At 34.7% G+C, this 18,181-nt stretch overlaps 1 protein-coding gene across 1 annotated transcript; it reads right to left on the minus strand.

Annotated features, from left to right (window-relative positions):
• Nucleotides 1–602: 602 nt before the first annotated feature.
• Nucleotides 603–18,086, minus strand: LOC123698980 (tyrosine-protein kinase hopscotch). The gene is made up of 22 exons (XM_045645820.1): nt 17,640–18,086; nt 17,167–17,318; nt 15,693–15,851; nt 15,210–15,387; nt 14,804–14,958; nt 14,131–14,223; nt 13,897–14,016; nt 13,503–13,651; nt 12,880–13,014; nt 12,654–12,781; nt 12,425–12,561; nt 12,015–12,212; nt 11,553–11,703; nt 11,092–11,230; nt 10,815–10,889; nt 10,575–10,690; nt 8,728–8,952; nt 6,711–6,863; nt 6,298–6,471; nt 5,843–6,015; nt 4,650–4,799; nt 603–3,428 (listed from the first exon to the last, which is right to left on the minus strand). Exons 1-22 carry the CDS (start codon nt 17,877–17,879, stop codon nt 3,290–3,292), a joined length of 3,339 nt encoding a protein of 1,112 aa, XP_045501776.1. The 5' UTR covers nt 17,880–18,086; the 3' UTR covers nt 603–3,289.
• Nucleotides 18,087–18,181: the final 95 nt, after the last annotated feature.

Genomic DNA, 18,181 nt, shown 5'->3' on the forward strand with positions numbered 1-18,181 from the left:
TTTGATTATGATGTATGTAGTGGAAGAAATAAAAAGCAGCAATATTTCTCAACTATTTAATATTTATAAATTCATGGCAAATAAAACGGACCTTTCATCGGGCAATATAATATACATCTAGCATAATAACATAAATTAAATTCAATATTTACATAACTCATATTTAAAACTTATAGGTACAAAAATACATGATTAAACTGCTGAAATATATAAAGGTACAAGTCCGAGACGGGCCGCAGACCGCAACCGCAGGCGACACTGTGGCTACCGGCTGCGGTTACCGCAATGCTGCCTGCGGTCGCTATTCCAACTGCGGCTGCATGCCGTGGCTGCACAATGCACAGAACGCAAAAGTCATAAGAATTCACCAATTAAAATATAAATAAACAAATAGTTGCCATGGCAATAATTGGCATTTGCATACTGCAGTCTGCGGTCGCTGCGCGCCGCGGCCGCACGTTGCGCGTTGCGTCTGCAGGCAGCAGTGTTGCCGCGCGCGCGAATCAATTTCATAGATGTTCATAGGAACAAGTGGTGTCGCTTGCAGTTTGCGGTTGCAGTTTGCGGTCTGCGGCCCGTCTCGGACTTGTACCTTTAAGCAGGGAAAAAATAATTATATCGATTAGCAAGTTCCAAAAATGTATACCATATTCTTAAATAAAAAACCAAGTATACAAGTATTGGAATACAATAAAATTATGTTTTACTCTTATACTCCTAGTCTTCAGAGATAAAATCATCCAGTCAGTAATTATATTGCTCGCAGGAACATGGTCGTTCACAATAAAACATATCTATCATAATTCTATTCATTATAATGTATAATCTACTATATACAGAAATAAAAATTTATCGAAATACGGCAACACTACTAACATACAATAATTGATTTTAACACTTTCCCTTGATTAGATTCTATCTTGAGCCAATTTATACACTATATATGTACTCTATTTGGTAACTATGGCGAGTTGATCCAATATTTATTCGTTGTCACAAAGTTCCGTTTTTACATACTTCAATTTAAATACATAGATGAAGTTAATTCCATAATTGACTTTATCCCTTTTACATAATTCGAGACAATTTTAAAAAGCCCTTTCACAACACCATTGAACCATTTTCCATTCTAACAGGCGCTCCAAACTGAAGTTACAGAAATATATAGATATTTAGAGAAGCTCAACAATCAAATTAACACCATATATACTTCGAAATAAGGCTCGAATTAATTCTCATACTACACTTGCTAAGAAACATTGTTGTATGCATTGCCTGTTTTAACTTATAATTTATTGAAACATCATGTAATATAATATATATGTTCACACATCAATAAACTATAAAAAATAAGGCCTTTCCATTTTAGCACCGCGCCACAATTCAGTCTCTAACTCTTACGATTTATTCTAATCACAATAATCCTGCCAGTATTCAATCGATTAAAATATATAAAATATAAAAACCAACGAAATCACTTCTAGATATCTGCATTTTAACCACAAAAACAGACGGTCAAAGTAGCCATAGAAAATAAACTTATATTATAATCATCTTGATCGGGAAATCTTCTTGAAAAATATATAAAATTTATCCAAAAATGCAGTTATTGCACTTACTTTCAAGTAGATAAGTAAAATATTTAACACAATTATGATCGTACGTAAATACTTATTCAAATATACATTCTCCAACATAAAAAGTAAAAAAATTGCAGCATACTAAAAATCAATATAATAACACAATATTAAAAATTACTTACATATTTAAAAAATACCTTAAAAATTATCTCTTCACTATAACAAACGATACTTTAATATCATCTTTGGTTCAAAACTTGGACATCGTATAACCATTCTGAAACTATTTACATAAAAAAAACTTGATTTAAAACAAGTTTGTTACATAAACTGTATTTTATATTACCTGTTTTATATAACAACTGTATCGTGGTCCATATTACGAAAGAGTTTAAGAATGATTAGACTAGCAATAAAACCTCTTACATTATCCTTAAAATTAAAACTTTAACTTACAATTGACATTAAAACTTCCATCGATCGGCAAGTAAACGTATAATAAAATTACGATATTAATCATCCACTATATTTATAAATTATTTTTAAACTATCGCCTTACAAGTTGAGGTAATTGTAACAGACTCGGGTCGTCTGATTGCACTAAACAAGAATCAAATAATATCTTACTGATATCTTAAGCAAATGCGTAGAGGAACAACAAAACTTCACACTTCGTACTTTTCCATTCGTGGCGCAACTATGAGTTTCTCACTAAATTCGAAAGACACATATTAGATTATAACATTAACACGTTTTATACATCTATTTCATATGTCACGTGATTACCAAAATAATTTCGGAAACTAAAAATAGAAGTTTTGTAAAGCTATGGTCAATATAAATATTTATTTTATATATATTGATGTTTTAGTGTCCCACATCACCGCTAGAGGCGTTGCACTAAGCATAAAAAAGCTATTTTCTAACGAATTTATGTGAAAAACTCATGTCATTTTCACATTACAATCAACAATAATATTAATGTCTTAAACAAAGTAGACATACGTCAATCTAAAAGTGACCATTTTTAGTTCGTTCAGTCAGGAACTTTAAGCACCCGTCGCGTCCAAAAATCGTTGTCACCGGATTATATTTCTTTTTGTTTTCTACATACAATCTATCTGAAAACTTTTAAAGATAAACACGATATAAGTCCAACTAGCTAATTAGAAAGAACTTACTGTTTAATAGAAATTCAAATTGAATTCAAATTCAAATTCAAATTCAATAGAGATAGATGGAATATAGAATTTCGATTGCTAAGTATTTAATTAATATATGCACCTCGTACTTAATAAACACGTCAGACATAACATTTAATGTGATTAAAATTTAAGATAAGCATATCTATCGTCAATTACTTTACTTGAGCTCGTCATGAATTTTAAAAACATTTGAGCATAAGAAAGTTCTGGACTTCTTTACACAAAATATGGTACATTAACTTTGAAGCGTTGTTTTATAAACACTTATAAAAATGTAAAACTGAGCATCTTCCAAAACATTTTCTTTACAGATTTAATTAGGCCAAAAAATAGTAAACGAAGCCCTCATAATTAAAATACTAAGTAGCAAAAAAATCTGTTACATATTGCACATAGCGTCGAATATTGTTGTACTATATTTTGAGATTACCAATGTTTATGAAGTTGACCCTGATTAATCTATAATTATATTAAATAGATTTATTGGCAAATTCTTGTTATAATTCATTTGTATTCATCCATGAATCGCTTGCACATGTGCACGAGGTCTATAAACTTAGGTCTCATGTTGGGATCCAACGCCCAGCAGTCTTTCATTAGGTGCCTGAAAATCTCTGAAGGACAGCCGTCTGGTATCTGAAAGCTGCAATAGAAAAGGAGATATGATATTGATGAACAAAACGTTTTATATTATGTATTTATTTTTAAATAGAGGCGCTATGAAGCGAAATAACAGTTACATAAACTATAGAAAAAAGGCGTACGATGGATGAGATCCAAAATATATAAGCTTATTTTCTTTCAACTTGCGGGTTCATACGCACTATGCGGGTAGCCGCGTTGCGGGTAGCCGTCCGGCTGACCGCAAGCACAATTATGTACGTAATATTCATTTCTATGCGCACTGCGATGCGGCTACCCGCAGACCGCTCCGGTTGCTCGGAGAGCTGCGGCCCGAGTGACGGCCAGCCGGACGGTTGCTATACGCACTGTGCGGTTCAGTCTGCGGCTGCCCTCCATTGAGTGAGTGTGTGCACGTGGTTGCAAAATGCTTGCTCTCATCTCGTGTTTGCAAATAAGGATGCACCCAGTACTTCTTTCTTTGCTTTTCTTCTATACGTAACGTGTGTAAATGTAGTAAATAGCTGAAACTTCTTCCATTTCCATCTTTGAAATGGATCGACATGACCGCAAATCGCAACGGTTCTTCAACCGCACTATGCGGGTAGCCGCATTGCGGGTAGCCGTCCGGCTGGCCGCATTCGCAACCGCATCCTGCGGTCAGCCGGACGGCTACCCGCAATGCGGCTACCCGCATAGTGCGTATGAACCCTAAAGATTGTTTCGAGTAACGACAACGAATGCATGACAAGCTGCTGTAGCGACGTTGCCGCTCCGCGTACTAAAGTTTTCATTGTTTCAACGCATGCAAGTATTTGCTTGTGCGCGTGATGTGCGTAATACGGGAACAATAAGTCTGAGCTGTCACATTCTACATGCTATAGCTGTAATCTATACTAATATTATAAAGCTAAAGAGTTTGTTTGTTTGTTTGAACGCGCTAATCTCGAGAACTACTGGTCCGATTTGAAAAAATCTTTTAGTGTTAGATAGTTCATTTATCGAGCAAGGCATGTAGCCTCATCACGCTATGACCTACAGGAGTGGAGCCACGGAACTGAAACCGCGCGGAGCAGCTTATAGTAAAACTGTTCTTGTGTTCAATTTCCAGGCATATTTTTCAATGTCCGCGACCACACTCGCTGTATAGCTTCGAAACGTCGATATAAATAACATAATATTAAGCATACATAGGGATCTAGGGACAGAGAAAGCGAGTTTGTTATAGTATGCAGTGATTTACCAAGAAGCCCGTTCGCGAGGGTGCTCGACGTCGAACTTGGGCACCTCGAGCTTGGCGCGCGTGAGTATCTCCCAGGCGGTGACGCCGAACGACCACACGTCGCTCTTCGTCGAGAAGTGCCACGGCTCCACCGCAGACTCCGGCGCGTACCTGACCGGTGCACATGCAGTGTTAAGCCTTGTATCCACTTGAGCATGCTCAGGCGAATGAGCGGCTCATTTGGCCGAGCCGCTCAAGTGGAGACGCCTGAGCGTGTTCGGGCCGCGCGTGCTCAGGCGTCTCCACTTGCAGCATGCTCAAGTGGATACAAGGCTTTAGTTATCTAGCGTTTTTAAGCTATTGCATAGCTTCTATTAGTATATATTATATAGTTCGACGACGCGGTTGGCGCAGTGGTAAAGTAACTGCCTACTGAGCCGACGGTCCCGGGTTCGATCCCCGGTCAGGGCAAATATTTGTGTGATGAACTCAATTATTTGTTCTTGGGTCTGGGTGTTATTATCTATATATGTATTTATTAAATATTATATTTATCGTCGCCTAGTACCCACAACACAAGCCTTAATTGAGCTTACTGTGGGACTAGGTCGATTTGTGTAATAATGTCCTATAATATTTATTTATTTATTTATTCTATCGCGGGCCTTGAGCGCGGGGACCGAATCGAGAAATTCCGTAACGAAAAAACCTTACGCTCCCCACTCCGACGGACTCGGAGATGTGGCTTGAAGGCATGCTATGCAATAGCTTTACCGCGGCAGTCCCCGAGTGCCACACGTCTTTTTTTTATTAAACTATCATTATTTGTTAATTGTATAACCATTTTCTTCTTCACATTTCTCCCTACGGGGTCACGGGAAGAGAATAAATGATTTAAAAGCCTTTGGGTGTTTACCATGATGTCTCAAAACAGTATTAATTCCAATGTGTGAATAAGATGACGCTAAACGGGTACACGGGTATTACTTTACTGTTTTAAAACATCGTAATTGCCCCAGCTCCTTATTATGTCAAAATCAAAATGCTTATTGCAGATATGAATTGTTTGCAGCCATGTTATGAAAACTACAAGAGATTCTGATTATTTCATACACTATCTGTATCCCATATTGTAATTCGTTATCCAATAATAAGTGTTGATATCGGTTCAGTAAATATATTTTCTAGTTAAAGAAACATAAAAATAAACATACCAATTAATAGGCAGCAATCGTTCAGTCTTAATTCTATACGCGTTCTCTTCTTTGGGAATGATCCTCGCGAGACCAAAGTCGGAAATCTTGACGTGATATTTGTTAACAACCAGAATATTTCTCGTCGCCAAGTCCCTGTGTACTACATTCTTGGCGGAAACGTGGTCCATACCCTGTGAATAAAAATTAATTTATTACTTATGTGCATTATTCGTTAAATATCGAAGGATAGATAGCCCAAAATACCAGAAAGAATATAAATATTTATCATTGTCCCTACGCAATATGCGTACAAACTACACGTCGAAGATTGTACTGATTTATCAATTTTGTTATTATTTGGCAAAATTCATATGTAATTGAAAGTAAAACGTACATAATTAATTACAAGTTCCAGAAATTACAACACACACGGTTAAAATTCCTCGAGAAGCACGCCTACTTATAATACTTACAGTGGCTATATCCTTGCAGTACTTGAGCAGGTGTGATAACCTGAGCTTATCACCTTGAAACTTCAGATAATAATTAAGGGAGCCTTCTTCCAAGTACTCCATAACTATGAGCACATCTGACCCATGGTCCCAGGAATAGCCAAGGATCTCCACTATATTAATGTGTTGTAGCGACTGTGCAAAGAAAACATAAATATAAAAAACTAAATGGTACCGGACCTTTGATATATTTTATACTTGCTACAGTATTTTATGGCATAATAATTTAAAGCAAGAATGATTTGATTTTACATGGTTAAATATATCACTTTTATTTAGAGGTGAAAAGCATGAAGTATCTTAACTGCTTTCAACAATGAAATGCAACGACGAAATAATTATTAAAACTACATAGATTCATTATAACTTCCTACCTTCATAATTTCGAGTTCATTCTTAAAGTCTTCATACAAACTGCCATTTCTTTCTGACTCTTGACGGGTAAGCTTCTTAACTGCCACTTCCTTTCTTTGAGATTCTTGGTTGTCGCGCTCCATCCAACCTTTGAATACGTGGCCGTAGTTACCCTAAAGCATTTTGCGGATGAGTTATAAAATATAAGTATAAGGTTGGACGTAAATCAATAGTGAAAGAAGAAAAAAAGAAGTAAAAGAAGTAGAATCGCACAAAGCCCGAGCGCTAGTGCGACTGGAAAATCTCCGCAAATTGCCGCAGTATTTGAATCCTCACATCTATATTCTGTAAGGATTACAATAATTATTGTATTCACGCTACCATTCCTCTTGGCGAGCATAAACAGGTAAAACTTGACCTGTATCTCCATAAACCATAGTGCGACCGGCAAACCTACGCACACTGCTACGACATTTCATCCTTTGGAACTACATATATTATATACAATAAGAACTATAATAATAACTACTCACGCTGCCGATCTTCTTGGTAAGCGTTACGAGATATGTCTTCCCCTGTGACACTATAGACTCTATAAGTCTTGGTGCAGCACAGAACTCATCAGCCTCTAGCGCTAGTGCAGCGGGTAAGCCCCCGCACACACTGCCGCGGCATTGTAACCTTTATATCTATACGCTATAAGGACTATAATTGTACTCACGCTGCCGATCTTCTTGGTAAGCGTTACGAGATACGTCTTCCCCTGTGACACTATAGACTCCATAAGTCTTGGTGCAGCACAGAACTCATCAGCCTCTAGCGCTAGTGCAGCGGGTAAGCCCCCGCACACACTATCGCGGAATTTAAACCTTTATATCTATACACTATACGGACTATAATTGTACTCACGCTGCCGATCTTCTTGGTAAGCGTGACGAGATACGTCTTCCCCTGTGACACTATAGACTCCATAAGTCTTGGCGCAGCACAGAACTCATCAGCCTCTATCGCTAACGCAGCGGGTAAGCCCCCGCACACACTGCCGCGGCATTTTAACCTTTATATCTATACGCTATAAGGACTATAATTGTACTCACGCTGCCGATCTTCTTGGTAAGCGTTACGAGATACGTCTTCCCCTGTGACACTATAGACTCCATAAGTCTTGGCGCAGCACAGAACTCATCAGCCTCTATCGCTAACGCAGCGGGTAAGCCCCCGCACACACTGCCGCGGCATTTTAACCTTTATATCTATACGCTATAAGGACTATAATTGTACTCACGCTGCCGATATTCTTGGTAATCGTGACGAGATACGTCTTCCCCTGTGACACTATAGACTCCATAAGTCTTGGCGCAGCACAGAACTCATCAGCCTCTATCGCTAACGCAGCGGGTAAGCCCCCGCACACACTGCCGCGGCATTGTAACCTTTATATCTATACGCTATAAGGACTATAATTGTACTCACGCTGCCGATCTTCTTGGTAAGCGTTACGAGATACGTCTTCCCCTGTGACACTATAGACTCCATAAGTCTTGGTGCAGCACAGAACTCATCAGCCTCTAGCGCTAGTGCAGCGGGTAAGCCCCCGCACACACTATCGCGGAATTTAAACCTTTATATCTATACACTATACGGACTATAATTGTACTCACGCTGCCGATCTTCTTGGTAAGCGTGACGAGATACGTCTTCCCCTGTGACACTATAGACTCCATAAGTCTTGGCGCAGCACAGAACTCATCAGCCTCTATCGCTAACGCAGCGGGTAAGCCCCCGCACACACTGCCGCGGCATTTTAACCTTTATATCTATACGCTATAAGGACTATAATTGTACTCACGCTGCCGATCTTCTTGGTAAGCGTTACGAGATACGTCTTCCCCTGTGACACTATAGACTCCATAAGTCTTGGCGCAGCACAGAACTCATCAGCCTCTATCGCTAACGCAGCGGGTAAGCCCCCGCACACACTGCCGCGGCATTTTAACCTTTATATCTATACGCTATAAGGACTATAATTGTACTCACGCTGCCGATCTTCTTGGTAAGCGTTACGAGATACGTCTTCCCCTGTGACACTATAGACTCCATAAGTCTTGGTGCAGCACAGAACTCATCAGCTTCTAGCGCTAACGCAGCGGGTAAGCCCCCGCACACACTGCCGCGGCTACTGCGGCCCATTGACTGCGTTTCGTGACGTAATGCGTATGCGAGCGCGTTCTCGAATGAATTTGAACTTTTGTTGTCGGCGAACTGTATAGTGTCATGATTGACAATTAATATTAAAAAAGTATTCGTTTTAAACTGCAAAATTACTTTCAACATTCACGAGTTGCTTTTTAAAGCAATGATGAAAGGGCGAGGAAATTAAATAATTAAAGAGTATTCATTAATGACAAGGAATTTCAATAAAAAAAAATGTTATGTCAATTTCATATGAAATGGCTCAATCACAGAACAGTAAAAACTAATAGAAGTGTGATGTGGGCGTGGCCCACGTGTCACTAGTAAGGTAAGATCACCTAACTTGCTCTCAGTTGTGCGCAGAAAAATATTCGAGTCGGGTGTCAGCTGTCAAACCTTTTTTCCATATTTATTCATTAATAAGGACGTGTTGTTTTGTATTAAATGATAGCAGACACAATAATATCAGCAATGGAGGCATTTCATACCATCGATAAGTCTTATTTTAATTTATTTTAAATATATTTTATGTTATAACTTCGCTTGTCGTAATTTGTCAAAAATTTATAAAAATATTAAGTCAAAATGAACCTTAATCCATAAGAAATTAGTACTAATATAGATTGAACAGCAAACAAGACTTTCTGGAATATTATTGAAATAAACATAAAGTAAACAAACGAATGTCGGATTAGTGATGCATGTGGCGCATATCGACAGTATCGATACTTTAGAAAAGACAAACATTTTAAATATTAAATTTTATTCTATTTTTCCTTAGCTTTCATTTGTCCTATTTATTTATAGATTTTCGAAAGAGGCTAATTTAAAAGAGAAATGGATAAATGCAACGTGACGAGTTAACTGGATGCCGTACAGCACTAAGCAGTCTAACAAAGGCCACCGATACATCAAACCTACGGCAGTTCCAAGATTTAAAATAATGCATAATTTCTGTTTGTATTTTGTAAATATAGATTTATACTATTCTATTCCGTTTTTTATTAAAATATAATAATATGAAAAGACGTACTTAGTAGTAATAAACATACTCCAAAATGTGACACATTATACTATACTCATATAATAGAAAGCAAAAAAAATGCACAAAAAAATATTTATTTGTGAATTATCGATAACAAGGCTGACATCCCTTAGAGCATAGCATCAAGTTAATGTCATTAATGTAGAGTGATACAAATTTCAACCTTATCTTTTATGTGTTGAGGTTCAAAGTTATATGTATCGAAAACTAACGCCCTCTGTTGTGGAGTAGCTGAATGTTTTCGAATTTGGAATTTCTGAGCAAAGAGAAACAAAACAGCTAATATGCCTAGAGATGTTATATTAAAATAAACCGTAACAGGGTGCGTTAGGGTACATATTGAAATGCTGAATTTATAACCTAAGTCAGTTTTTACTCAAATTAAGCTGTCCAATCAAAGGCATAGTTTACTTGTAGTGTACTGTATAACTATCGATTTAAATGTGTGGGTTTGGCGACACTGGTTTTCATACTAATTATGACATTATAGCACTTCTATTAGTTTTTACTGTTCTGTGGGCTCAATAATAGTAAGTCTTTTTGAACATTTATGCTACTTTTTTCTATAATTAAAATTTGCAATGTGAGGCATTGAAAAGAGAGCAAAGTCGTTATTGTACCAATAAATTGATAAAATTAAACTTACCGGGTTATCATATTGATCTGACATAGTTCCGTTCATAGAATGTACGCTACTGTCGACTGATATCAAAGACTTATTGCTTCCCGCGTCACTTAGCTCACTCGGTATGAACCTATCACCTGCAAACATAAATTACTTTAAGTTTCTGGAGCAAAATAAAATATTTCATAGAATTTGTACATAATATATTTTTTCCTGTGTTTATTAAGTTTCAAATAATTATATAGATAAATAAATTCTTACTTGAAACGGTATCCGCATGTTCCAAATGATCAAGTGAAATCTTTGGCTCCTCATACTCATGTATAGGTACATATTCTGAAATTAACAATTAAAAGTCAAAGTCAAAGTTTTATACAAAAGATAATTACCGTAGAATGCAAAAATAATCTGGCAATCAAATGCACTATATTAGTGAAGGAATTCGAACTATTATCATATATTGAGAATTTTACGCTTCACCTGGCCAACAATTTAAAACTAACCACCGCTTAAATTAAATTAAGAAAAAACACATTACCTCGATGCAACATATGGTTCATATCTCGCATGATTTCTTGCGGTCTCAGTGGTTCTGTCTGCCAACACTGCCGCATGAGAGCCCACACTTCACTAGGACATCGAGCCGGTCGTAGTAATCTATCGCCCATCTCGTAACTCTATCACAATTCATTATTACATTATTAAGAAGATATTATAATTAGAGGTACGAATGTGTAAGCTTAAAAATTGGAATGAAATACGATTTATTCCAGCATAATTCATATATTTCGAGAAGAATAATAAAGGTGATTGATAAGCCGAATTGTTAAAAAAACAGACTACAAAATGATATAAACTTATAGTATGTGATTGTGTATATGGAAAGGATTCGGAGCCAATTTTGCAGCTTCCTTTGGTATTTTGATGCCAGAGCGAATACATACAATGAGGCTACATTATAGATAATAGAAAACAGAGAATTTGTAATAACATAAATACCCTTGCAGTAAGTACGGGATTCGTCTCAGTCGGCGATTGTCCATACGAAAACACTTCCCATAGAGTCGTAGCAAATGCCCAAATATCACCAATTACTGATCGCTTCGCTAGACTCATGTCTGGGAAGAACTCTACTGGAATCCAGTGAACACTAAAATACATATAAATATGATTTACTTCACATAGTTTTCTTATTTCTATGGTAATGTGAGGTGCATAAAATTTTAATAAAGTGCGTTATTAATAATTTTGGCATAAAAAAACATTATGAAGTAGAGTCACAAACTACGAAGAATATCGTCCATTAACTGGTATAACCTATCTCTATCACTCCTTTGTAAATATTATGCATATCTTTTGCAAGGGACCAATGTCATTCCTATTTACTATGACAGAGTTTCAATAAAATACAGAGTATGTTAAACCAGAGACTAAGATATTTAAATATTAAATTTAACTTACTCTTGAGGCGTATACTGCCGTAACGTGGGTCCAGAGAGCTTTACAATAATCCTATCAGCCTGGTGAGAAGCGAGCAACAATCGCCTACAACGGATATCTCCATGCACCACTCCGGCTTCTGACAAATCCCATAGAGCTCGAGCTAGCCCAGCCGCTACTTTCTTAAGATGTAAGGGCTTCACTCTCTCTTCGTTTTCTCTGTTAAAATACATGATAATATTATATTTATTACTTAGGTTTGATTTCGATTTTAATAGGACTTTTTATCAGTACTCATATTTATGGAAAGAATATAAAAATAGTTTACGACTCAAGAATGTGTATATTCTCAGAAAACACTTAAGAATCTGTCAAACCATAAGAGGAATAATATTAACGAATGAAACAGTAGGTAATTGAAAAATGATTACCTTAAATAAACATCAAAAGGTCCATATGGTAGATATTCTAGTACGAGAGCCGTTGGCGAACTGAGCGTAACACCATATAACCGTACTATGGAACTTGATTGAACGCACGCCCATTTACTCGCTAATTCTATGAAATCCTGAAATCAAACACAATATTAGAAACGTTTTCTATCTCTTTCTCTTCTTAAAAGAAGGAAACTATATACATTTTTTTTTCTTAATATAATACCTTTAAATAATCATTCGCTCTTTCCCTCTGTAAAGTTTTAAACGCGACTAGAAGTTTCTTGGTTTCATCGAGCCTCCATAACGCCTTGTATGTGGCGGTTATATTTTCTGAACCCATTTTTTCTGATCCTGTAATATAAGATAATTATTACAGACCATAAAATATAAGAATTATAAGAAAATATAGAACTTTTATATACACATATAATTATATTTTTTTAACATACCTGTGTATAGTAAAATATCTTTATTAGGTAGACATCGGGGACTTTTGTTGTCTTTAAGAATATCTTGTAACTCAGCTTGATCGATCCTAACGCCCTTTTTGACAGGCTCGCCACAAAGAAGTAATTGTGACTTATCTGTAATGCAAAAAAATTGTATCATACCTCTAAATGAGAGCAAAATTAAAGACGAGATGTCATTTTAAAATTACATCGCCGTATGTGGGGTTGTGTGTGTTTAAGGGGGGGCTGGTGGGGTCCATAAAAAAAATTGATATTTTTTTTCATATTTAGACGTAACTTCTGCTTTTAAAATTACTTTCAGGGGTTTCAAACGAAGTCAGTGAGACCTTCAGTATCCACAAATTCAGGCAACGAATTTCTAAATTCAACCCGAAGTCATTTTGCAAGAACAAGTGAATAGAGCTAAATAAAATGATATCTCCCAAATTGATAATGCATGCTCATTATCGAATTACACTTAGATAATCATGTAAAATATTTATCACTATCTTATCTCTCATCATTTTTTAACAATTTAAAAAACGGAATCTTCCTTTTATTCTAAAGATGATCATTGATGATATCATAAAAATAAAATCTACAAAATTATAGTTTTTACTCACCATATTCAGAAGGTGGTATACATTCGTTTAAAAATATCCTGCCCTCAGGGTTCTGATGGCAGCCGACTAGTCTTTCGATGCTAAAGTACTTTTCTTTGTTAAACACATAACCATCACCTTTAAATTCCAACAAATATGTTTCAGTTGTGCTGCAAAATTAATAAAGGAATTAAAAAATATAGTGTTTGTAAAAAGAGTTGGATTTGGCTTCTGTATGTCGCCTTTTTTTTTCATTTTCATTTTTCATTTTTTTCATAAAAAGCATATTTATAAATTTAATTAGAACTAAAGTACAAACAATATGTTCCCTTAAATTTGATGAACATTAAAAGTAAGTTATCTACATAAATAATACACGACAAACAAATCAAATACAAAACTGCAACAAACATACCTATTTTTAGTACAGACGTCCAAATAATACACATTGTAGTCATCTTGACATTGCCGTAATATATAACAACCATGTTTTTTTCCACGTTTTTCCTCCAATTTGCGGTATGAAAATGCACCACTGAAACAAAAACAACAATGAAAGGACTGATTGTGTATTAATGTGATTCAATGTATGAGATACATACACACAAAAATTGAGAACAAAATTAGCATGTATTATGCTAATACTTACCCAACTGGCCCGTGGCATTTTATCCTATGCAATTCTTTCAGGGACGGTGTTTCGTCATCTTTGGAAAGATTGAATGTCCATTTCACCATCAACCTGAGTATATAAAATATTATAAGCTATTTTTTTTTCATACACAAGTACACTGGGAAATTTATTTCTAATTTAGAAAATATTGATATAATTATTAAGTTATTTTATCTAAAATAACTGACCTCGTTTATATATATAGTTAACAATTAACTGCTATTAATTTTATGCAAATTTTGCAATTAAAATTTTGGGATTATTTAAGAACCTACTACTGCCCTGACAATACATAATTATATTATTTTTAAGATTGAATGAAAATTTATTCTTATATTGTTTTATAATGAAACGGGTAAACCACAATCATGCTTTATTATGATTACAAATTGATCCTTGAATAAACATAATGTCATTATAGCTGCATTCAATGTTAATAGATGATTATCTGACCTCATGCAGCTTATAAATTATAAGTTATATTCTAAATGTATTATTAATAGTTTAATTATTTACAACTGTGTAACAATACAAATAATTATACAAAGAATATTATGATACTATAAAAACTTATTAATTTCAAACATGCTAGAAAATCTTATTTATACTAAAAAAAGCCCATTTAAAAACGCATGTCTATATAATATACCTGTAATAACCATCACAAACAGATATAAATGAGGTAAGTTGTTCTTCAGACTTGAATTTCAAAAAGAGTGGAGTCCCTCTTCTCGATACTTCCAAAGAATTGTCGCCATTCCTTGTCAAATATATTAATTCCTCAATAGTACAAGCATGAAACCACTGCAAAATAAATAAGTTTATAACTTTACATTAATTTAACAAATACATATACATATTTAATTATCATTAACATAAAAACATGACAATCTCATTTCCTCTATTTTTGTTTTTTTGTCAATGTTGCCCTATTTCAAAAATGTATAGGCCTCGATTCCACTTCAATAAGTTGTCTTATAATAATATTCAACATTTTTTAACTTGTATCCAAAAGCCGAAATCAGGTATCATAATATAATCAGTCTTTCCCTTACATCTCGTTTCAATGTGTTATATATTCGTATACCAGGCTGGTGCGGGTGAAATGGCGCCACCACGACCTTAACTGGTATACTCTCCGCACCATTCTGCCACATTGTGTCCTTGTATTCTTCCGCGAGATAGTTAGGAGCGAGGCCATATAATTGTTGCAGGTACAGATTCTTCACATAGCTGAAAAATTTATCGCAGGAATGTAAACTACGACTTGCTGTATTAATTAAGTAGAATGATAATAGTAATTGTTGTCATATCATACATCTTAATGAGCAACCTTTGCAACACTTTTTATTTATATTTATTTATTTATAGACTAATATTATTTTAAATGTTTCTCGATTTATTAAAAATAAATTATGTTTTTTTTTTTCAGTTATATTGAATGAAATGTAGAAAAAAAGTGTAAGCACAGGCACATTATTTCTATATTGCAACTGAATTAATCATAAATTAAAAAAATAAGTGAAGGCTTTACGTACTTAACATTATGGCCTGCTGAACATAATTGAGGCAGGCAATCATAGGCATGCTTCTTAGGAAATGGCCCATGTCTTCTCACTATCACTTTTGGTATATACTTCTTGTAATTTCTAACAACATCATTTAATTGTAATTTTTCTTCTAATATGGCACGCATCCTTGAAATAAACAATGTGTCTTTAAATGTGTATAAAAATAAGATATCTTAAAAAAAATAGATCAACACATGTACTTTATAAATATCATCTCACTTTAATTAACTCATTAAGTCAATAATAAAACAAACACACATAAATAACATAGCCATCTTAATTGTGATATCTAAATTGCACCATAATTGTAGCCCATTGTCTTACACTTGGACCAATTATTGTTATGCACAATTACTTGTATATCACAGTGTCATTTACTTAGACAACCATATAATTAATTACAAGATTATGTTATGTAACCTGTAAGGTTATTGTATGTACATCCATACTAATATTATAAATGCGAAAGTAACTCTGTCTGTCTGTCTGTTACTCAATCACGCCTAAACTACTGAACCAATTTGCATGAAATTTGGTATGGAGATATTTTGATACCCGAGAATGGACATAGGCTACCTTTTATTGCTAAATATGTACCACGGGCGAAGCAGGGGCGGACCACTAGTAAACAATAAGACATGTCTAATTTTTGACAATTGCTTCAAAATATTTCCATATAACTTGAAATACAAATAAGATAACTACTAGTTAAAAAAAAATAACCAAAAATGTTGTGTGGTTTTATGAAACCACGGTAAAAGTGAAACTTTTTTTCACACTATAGACATTTAACTAAAAATTATCGTATTTGTACGATAATTATCGTACGTATCGTGCGTCACGCGACATGCGCTACACAGACCAAAAAGTTTGAGACGATGTAATAAAAGTTTCACTTTAAAAACATGCTTAAACTCCTTAAACTCATGAAATTATTGTATTGTCACCATTCCTTGACACAAAGTGGGAACTAAATTGTTTAATGACGGTCAAAATCAACTCTAAATGAGTTGATTACTTACAAACATACAGATGAAGCTAATAAAATTGTGTTTAATATAAGATGGTATATAAATCAATGAAGAAATTTTCAGAATTACCATTTATTTATTTAAAACCAAAAGTAAAGTAAGCTACTTCTTCACCAAGTACTACAAGATATATTTGGTTTCTCTTTTCATGTATCAATCTGTTTTTATACTTTGTGATCAATAGTTTGTTTAATATGAAATGAGAATTTTGTTTGAAGCATAGTGGCTACCAGACTAATAGTTTTATTTTCATTATTTTAATAGACAAAAAGTTATAAAGTCTGCTTTCAGTTGCGAAAGCTATCTTGATTTTCCACATTCCACACAGAAATATTAATATATACACCTATCCATACTTTGTACTGATAATTATATTCACTCATATAGTCAAGTGATTGACTACTACTTACATATCAGCAATGCCCAGTCCAAGAAGTTCCTGTTTATGCTCAGGATATTTTATTTCAGGGATTCTATTCTCGTTTACATCATTTCTTGCTTGTTGAAAATAGTAGTCATATGTAGTCATGTCAAGAGTTATCAACAGACTCAGCTGAGGTACCTATCAGACAGAAATAAAGGATCAAGAAATCAGTAATCACAAATATGTCAAAACCAAAATCATATTCAAGGTTCTATGACAAAGTAATAAGTATGTTTCAATTATTCATGATCAATATCATCAGGCTTACTTTTAAAGGTATTTAACAATAATAATATCAAATGTATACATTAACTAGTATGGTCCCATGGACATAGCATTGATGTTAGGAGTAATAGATATAGGTATAAGTGACATGAATAATTTAAATGTGATAAACAGAAAATTAAATCATATATTGTATTTTAATAGAGTAACAGCAAATATTATCATTACATTTACCTTGAACCTTATTCTGAGTTCATAATCTCTTGAACTGGAGAGAACTTTGCTGTTATCTTTGAGGAAATAGTCTGTTCCTTTGATTCGTAAAGCAAATAGTGTACGCGTCAGTGGAGGAATGTTATATTTCTTGCACATAAGTATACACAATTCTTCAGCAGTCAATGTACTAGAACATGGAACTACATTCGGCAAAGGATCTATTACCACGGCTACTTTAACTGTCTCATGTGCAGCCATGGTTTATTTTGTAAACTTGAACCACAAAAAATTAGACGCTAACAATGATAAGATTCGATAGAAATTAACGCATATAAAATGTAGTAGACATATTTATCCGAGTCTCGATCATATTGTCTTAGGATCGCATCAAGTTATGCACAATAAATAAATCAATGAAATAACTAAAATGTTTATTTATAAACCAACTAAGGTCACCACTTGCCACTGCCACTCTATATTACTATACCTATACTATACTCTTTGCACTGCCAGTTGCCAGTTGCCACTATGTTTGTTTAGGGTTGTAGTCAAAAACTAAT

Source organism: Colias croceus, chromosome 17, assembly GCF_905220415.1.
Source record: "Colias croceus chromosome 17, ilColCroc2.1".
NCBI lineage: Eukaryota > Metazoa > Arthropoda > Insecta > Lepidoptera > Pieridae > Colias > Colias croceus.

Excerpts from the sequence above, each read along its gene's own strand:
- LOC123698980 (XM_045645820.1), bottom strand. The coding sequence starts at position 17,879 with ATGGCTGCACATGAGACAGTTAAAGTAGCCGTGGTAATAGATCCTTTG. Across the intron at positions 17,319-17,639 it reads AACTCAGAATAAGGTTCAAG|GTACCTCAGCTGAGTCTGTT; the intron begins GTAAATGTAATG and ends TCTGTCTGATAG. Across the intron at positions 8,953-10,574 it reads CAGATCAATATGATAACCCG|TTCGCCGACAACAAAAGTTC; the intron begins GTAAGTTTAATT and ends GACACTATACAG.